General features: G+C 48.0%; 1 protein-coding gene across 1 annotated transcript in view; it reads right to left on the reverse strand.

The window, feature by feature from the left end:
- The window catches only part of LOC115402729 (cyclic AMP receptor-like protein A), a 48,806-nt gene that overhangs the window by 35,553 nt on the left and 5,957 nt on the right, over positions 1-7,296 (reverse strand). Inside the window, exons 5-6 of the mRNA XM_030111253.1 lie at positions 6,786-6,824; positions 865-943 (exon numbers count right to left, since the gene is read on the reverse strand). Coding sequence (XP_029967113.1) covers positions 865-943; positions 6,786-6,824 — 118 coding nt within the window. The remainder of the gene's footprint in view (positions 1-864; positions 944-6,785; positions 6,825-7,296) is intronic.

The following is a 7,296-nucleotide window of genomic DNA, read 5'->3' on the forward strand; positions in this document are numbered from 1 at the left end:
ACGCCAAAACGCTGCAAGTCAGCATTGAAAGCACACGAGCTAATCAGCTGATTATGCCAAATGAAACTGTGAAAGAAGAGAAAAAAAACCCTCATTTTTCAGAGGCTGGAACAGGTGTGTGACGGTGTACAGCCTACCTGTAAGGCGGAGATGACCATTTCTGATTTTGGTACATTCCACATTAGATTTTTAAAAATAAGTCAATTAGAAGCATAAGCACTGTTTTCACATATTATATATATATATATATGTAAATATTCCAACCTGTCTGTAAATTTAACAGTTTTGACCAGTATTGCTTTTGGCAAAAGTACCCACAGCGTTAATCTGAGCCCAGCTGTAATTATTTCAAAAGAGTTCGGCACTCGCACAGTTCTTAAACCAACACGCTCTTTTTCTAAGTGTATTTGAACAAAGACGACAAAGACAAACAGCAAAGTATCGCCTGAACTGTCTGCGTTATAAACCAGTATTGTTGTTTACAAGCCGAATTCTCGGTTTAGATTTACCTCCGAATAAAGCAGCTCAAACAGTCAGAGTTGGCCTGTTTACAACCTGTTCAGGATGTTGCTGAGGAAATGTCAACAAATTCCAGCAGCCGGGTGACAACAACTCAGTATCGAGTGATAGGCGACGGTTCAAGGCTTGAAAGCAAAGATTTATCCCTTAAATAGCCGCTGCTCATCAGAGGGGCGTCTATAAGATATTTTAATTAAAATAAGCTGGTTGTTCCTGTTAACGTTGTTGAATTTGTGAGAGCATGCAGATATGCAGTCGTCTCTGAAAGTTCACCACAGTTCACAGTTTTTAGGACTTAGCTGCATTCCTCGCAGGCTACGTGTCGGCTGCACGTCGTGCACTCACTCTCTGATTGGCCACGCAGATGATCCTGGCGTAGCAGAAGATCATCAGGAAGATGAGTGTGAAAAGAGGCACGTACCATCTGAAAGGGAAAAAACACACGTCAAGTGTCTTCGTTTTAAAAAGTAAAAAAAAAAAAAAGAGCTTGGTCATTTCAGTTCTGCTGTTTTTTTGTGCACAGAAAATCGAGGGAGAATATCAAAGCTAAACACAGAATCTCACATTTCTAATGCCTAAGAACAATGTCACAGGGAACTGCATCCGAGAGGAGGAGAAACCAGCAGGCTGGGTGTCCAATATATTGATATTAGCGCTGCTCGAACGGATTAGACATTAGACCGTGGAGACGCTTTTAATAAGACTCTCTGCAGGACGGTTTTGGTGCTGAATGTGATTTGGTGCAGCTGTGATGAAGAGATCATTAACAGGTACTGTTGAGCTTAGAAACATTGTTACCAAGTATTTAAATTATCTTGAAATGTCATTTTTATAATAAGGTAAATTACTTTTTTTTTTTCTGCAAATCAATGTAAATATGCTAAAATGAAAAGGAGAAGCTGCATCAACCTACAACGAATAATCACCTGTGTGCAGTGCTCATTCAGCTTCACAGAGAGTTTCTGTTCATTTTTTTAGGCTCATTGCTTCACACCTTCTCTTTCAGGTGCAGCAGGCAGCTGTTCTGCGCTGAAGATCTCAAAAGGCATTGTACACTACTTGCACAGCACCAAATTGCCCATTTGCATCAATGCTAGTTACCATATAGAAGCATTTAGGAACCACAGAGCCAGATATTTCTCCCAATAGCTGGTGGAGGCCAAAACAGAGGTAATGGTGAGCAATTACTTGACTCGTATTAATCAGGCAGCCACAGCAACGTGTGCGATGATAATGCTGCACACCAGCGGAATAACTGCAAATAAACAATTCTCTGCTAACAAGTCAGTTACAGCAACACTTGGTGGTGATGATATGCAAGAACTGTGCATGCAATTTATCAAACTGAGAGCGTTTTGTATGCCGAGACGGGAGAGCGTTTTTCTGAAAGAGGTGATGCATACTGGACTCACAATATACACAAAAACAGTAGGTGGAAAAGCACTGACTAAGCACCTCTGGACCTTTCCGCACCTACCGCGCAGTTTCAATGAGCTGTGCAGTGGAGGGAGAACAAAGGATAATGCCGGCAAAGTCGCAGCGTCGGAAATGCTCGGCGTTCCTACGGGATGAAGCGGTGCCAATCAAGGGGAGGCGTGGGAGAGTAATATGTCAGGTATTTCTGAGCGGATGAAACGGAGCAAGATGAGTGGAGCGAAAAGAGGGTGACGGCTCTGTCGGAGTGGCAGCCTCGTGTTATGTAACCTCCAGGGAGGTGATGTAAGCTCCGAGGAGTTTCAACCTCTCCCTGTAATCATGAAACAGGTCTTTGTCTCGCTTTGATAGACAGGTTTCTGGCCAGCGCGCCTCTTTCCGGCCCAACTCTCGGCTCGCACAGCCACGCCTCGCGCCACTCCAGCACCCGAAAAATGAGTCCGGACGGCCGAGTGGTGGAGACACCGAACTGAGCAACTCCACCCTTGAGCCCGAGAAAACCCTCCAACTGGTATTTGAATCAAACAGAGGCTGGATCTGTCTCTGACCCATTAAAATTATGACCTTCCAAGTGAATCTTGCGGGGAATCAGCGTCCGACACTGGGGCTGAAAACTCTTTGGCATCTGGGCTACAAACGCATCTTTGAGAAGTAACTCAGGAGGTCTTTGGCCTAATTTAAGCTTGCACCATCCCTGTCCTCCAGGCCTTAGGACTGATAGAAACTCAGCGAGCGTCATCAAATTAAACTTTTTATTGGCAGGGGAATCTGAGATGGTGGGCGTTTGTTTCACTGCGGGAAACGAGGGGAATGGAAAGGCTGCAGCGCTTTATACATGGTGTGCTTTCACTTCTTGTGGGGAAGTGCAACACAAAGGAGAGTCTCTCGCTTTGAACATGTGCGTGCGTGCGTGTGTGCGTGCGTGCGTGCGTGCGTGTGTGTGCGTCCGCGCGGGTTCAATAATGGCATGGGACAATGATGAAAGCGTTTCAGGGGAGACCTGTGCGAGCGTCACCTCGGTGTGATTTAATAACCCGCTCTCTGGAATAAACAGCGTCCAATTACGCCAGCGCACGTCCCGTTAATGATGGAAAGACGAGCTGGGGGGGGTGGAGGGGGGGGGGGGATGGGGGGGCGGCGGGCGGAGAGGGGAAAGGAGGGGGTGGCCTTTTTAACGATAGTGGGGGGCTGTGAGGAGGAGAGAATGACGGGCGGCAGCTACAAAGTGCTCTAATTAGCATGATAATGATCTGCCATTAGAGTCCGCTGTGCTCTACAGCTGAGCACTACCCAGAGAGAGAGCGAGAGAGAGAGAGAGCGAGAGAGAGAGCAGGAGGGAGACGGAGGGAAGGAGAGAGGGACCGAGAATGGAGCCGAAGCAGTGAAAGGCAGAGAAGATTCAGAGTGGGCAGCGGATGATAAAAGTCAGAAGATGAATAGAGGCGGAAGATGCAAAGGTGGACGACGGCGGATTGTGGCTCAGGACCAGAAGGAGCGGAAATAATAATAAAATAAAATTTAAAAAAAAAAAAGCTCTGGGTGATTAAAAGACAGGGAGAGGGATAAGGTCACGGGGGAATGAAAGGAACAGCAGACGGAGGCTGCGCCCAATAGATCGACCTGGGAAGGACGGACAGAAATACAGACAGCCAGAGACTCTTTGAGAGGACAACAGTGGATACCCTGAGAGTGGCAGAAAGAAATATCACCACGGACGTGTGCAGATTCAATCACTCTGCCTTCGCCTGGCCTTCCCTCCAGTGCCGCTCTGAAGTGAAGAATGGGGTCTGGATGAAAGAAGTTTTAATTGAAGTGCATGATGGGAGATGAGAGCACGGTGGGGACTCGTGCACGCCGGCTGGCTGCTCCACGGCAAACTGTCAACCCTCACCCTTAAGATCTTAAGAGAAAGATCACGATCTACCAGTTCAACCACTTCGACAGGGAAAGACGGTCTGAGGAGGAGACGGAGAGGTGGAGACGGAGACGGAGAGAGGACAGAGTGTAGGGTGAAGGTTATGTCACCATGCACCAATCTAAAGCTCAAATAAAGTAAACTTTTGAATGCACAGCCTTCATAATCCCCGAGCATTTTCCTGAGTAGTTCAGACTGTTTTCGTGTATATTTCTGCCATTTATAACTAAATGCAAGGTGAAGCTGAGGTTGATGGGACGGTACACGTTTTAATGAACCTGATGGGGTCATAAAATGTTTAGCAAATTTTATGGGAGTACATCTAATAAAATGCACATAAAGAGATTTTTGTTTGGTGAATTAATCCTTTGTTGTCACATTTGGTCGTGTACCCTGGAAAGCCTGATTAAACGGTGCCTTATTTGCCAGGAATTTGTGGGATGCGCAGCAGAGCTGAGTCAGTGGGTTTGCTTCCATTGAAGACGTTAAATTCACTCTATCAATCCCAAACACCTTCTATTTGCTGCCTTATGGTGGGCAGGAAGATTGAAGTGTGAAGAAACAAGACATTCTGGGAATTCAACGTACATTTAACCAGCTTTGTACAATTCTTTCACGTCGAACTCGCTCCTGCTGCCAAACGAACGAATGTTTAAATTTCCAGTATGTTTGGTTTCATCAGACTGTGACAGGAAAGACCCGACAACTCACACACTCATCCCACAAATGCATGTTTGTGAGACAAATGTGGCAACATTTTAATGGGAAATAAACTGGCTTTCTGATGGCAATGGTGCAAAGCATCTCACTGCTAAGACGCAGTTTTACTGTTTATGCATACTTTAGTTGTGTAAGTCAGCTCTAGCCAGAAATGTGGCCTCGTAGTGAAACGACAAGGTCAGTCAGGACTTTAAAAAAGTTGGGTGAATTTCCGAGAACTATGAAACGGTCTGTGTCAACACACAGTTTTGTTGTTTTTTTTTCAATGTCAGACGGCTGCACAGTGTTGAAAGTGTCAACCTTTGAGAAATGCATCAGTGCAACGAGGGCATTTCTTTAGTCAGACAGTCACGTATGTTATCAGTGAGGTAACTTCCCGGCAGACAGGCAGTTTCCAATGTTTTGGGCAATACAACCGAAATAAAAAAAAAAGCAGCAACATTCCGTGTTTGGCCCATGTGCTGACAGGAGTCTCTGTTTGTGTCTCTGTTATGATAGTTCCTATATATCCGGTTGGATCATAACGATCTGGATAGGCAGGTACAGTGCGAGCGTGCGTCTCCTCCGGGGTGAAACGTCTCATTTCATCCGCAGTGCTTGTTTGTCTTAAAAACCAATCATGCGCATGACTTTTCTGAGCAGCAGCTGCACAAAACAGTTTGAGCACTTAGAAGCAAGGCGCTAGACGCAGCGTTTCCTCTCAAGGCAGTCGCCCGCATGTTGAGAACAATCGGAAATGGCACTATGACTCAGGGAAAACGAATGTGCAGAGTGGATATGGTGCCAATGTAAAAAAAACAAAAAACAAAAAAAAAAAACCCACCAAACGCTGAAACTTTGAGTCCGACGGAAAGAGGTGCTCCGTGATAACACAGCTTTCCTGAGAGCACTGTGGCTAAAATGGAGTAATTACAAGCTTTCATTTCCCAATGTCTCTTTCACGGTTGTTTTTCAGAGCAGTCTGACTGGCGGCCATTGTACACACCAATGGGGACCTCCAAGAGCGGTGACTCAGCTAAGCTCGAGTGCTTTCAATTGCTGACTCAACCCCTGAAACTCTGCACCTCCATCACACAGCGCCGTCCTCTGCTTTTCATTCGGCTTCCTCCGTCGCGCCCGCTCACAGCCGCCCCCCCCCCCTCCTCCACCTCCCCTGCCTCCTCTGTCCTGTCTGCGCGCTTCGCTGAACTCTGATGAAGACACACTGCAGGGCGTAGGCAGTGACGAGGACAATCCATTTCTCCGACTCTCCTTCCCATCCCGCCACGCCGCCCCTCTTTCCCCTCTCCCACTGAGTAATTCCCTGTCTTCCTAACCGCACCCCGTATGGCTCCCCTCCCGCCCTCTTCACTTCTCACCTTTAATACTCCGACCTCTGGCCTGCTCCCAGCCGAGGCCGGGCCGCGCGGATTTGAGCGTATGTGTTTTTTTTCCTTCTTCCTCCTTGACGGGTGCCGCCGTGGCCTCTAATCTCTCGTCTGGTTTGATGTAATTAGAGCTAATGAAGATTCCCTGATCCTCTGAGCTGCTCGTCCCCCCGGGGCCACGACAGCGTGGAAAACTAGAAAGCCGGGGAGCAGAGGAGCACTGATAAAAGAGACACAGGCTCGTTTAGCACAGCTGATAGCTATGTGTTGTTCTCTGTACGTGTGTGCGTGTGTGTGTGTGTGTGTGTCTGTGTGTGCTTATTTGTTTAAAAAGATTGATTCCCTGCTGATGCTGCGAGCAGCAACACGATTACCTTGGCTCATAGCGGAGTGCTGCGGCGTGCATGCATGTGTGTGTGTGTGTGTGTGTGTTTAAGTGTCTGCACCAGGGGATTGGCAGAGCCCTCGCAGACTTAGGGCCAGTTGCAGAAAGCAGTAGACAGGCATAATCCTTCATAGCCGTCCTAAACACTTAAATACACAGTGTAGCAACTCCCCTAAATCTGACAAGGCAGCGGCAGACACAGGCACATCCACATCCGCACGTGCACGCACAGACACACACACACACACACACACACACACACACACACACGCTTATTGGCCTTACACCAAGAGGGAAAAAAACCCCGTAGGCTCCCCTGACATGCAACCCTTCACATTTCCCTGCCGAGACAGCCCCCGCTCCCCCCCCTCCCCCCCCGCTCCCCCCCCCTCCTCCTCCCCCAGTGGGGGAAGCTTTGATGGCGGCGCTGAAAGGGTCTACTTACATCCCAAATCTCCAGGCTACGTGATTGTCTGTGATCCAGCTGGGGAAGGAGAGAGAGGAGAGAGAGAGCGGGTGAGAGAGAGCGAGATGACGGGGGTTACAAAGGAAAGGGAGAGCGCGAGCGGAAGAGAGAGTTGTGTGACTGCGGAGGGGAAAAGCTGTGCAGCTGTAGCTATTAATAAGCCGAGAGTGGAAAGAGGAGAGCCGAGCCCGGAGATTAAGGCTCTGTCCCAATTCTCATTCCGCCGCCGCCGCCGCCGCCGCCACCGCCTCCTCTTCCCGGCCTCTTCCCCTATACCTCACCCCTCCAAACAAATAATGCCTTTCCCATTCACTGCAAGAACTGGCAAGTGTGAGGAGGTATTTTACTGTGATCAGATGTTCTGATAATTGCCAATTTTTATCACATAAACTCTTATGAAGGTGGGAGATGGAATGAGGCCAGCGCTCCGGCCTTACTTGAAAGTAAAGACACTTAACAGAAAAACACCCTTTCGCCACCGCAGGAGAAG

Source organism: Salarias fasciatus, chromosome 16 (genome assembly GCF_902148845.1).
Source record: "Salarias fasciatus chromosome 16, fSalaFa1.1, whole genome shotgun sequence".
Lineage (NCBI taxonomy): Eukaryota > Metazoa > Chordata > Actinopteri > Blenniiformes > Blenniidae > Salarias > Salarias fasciatus.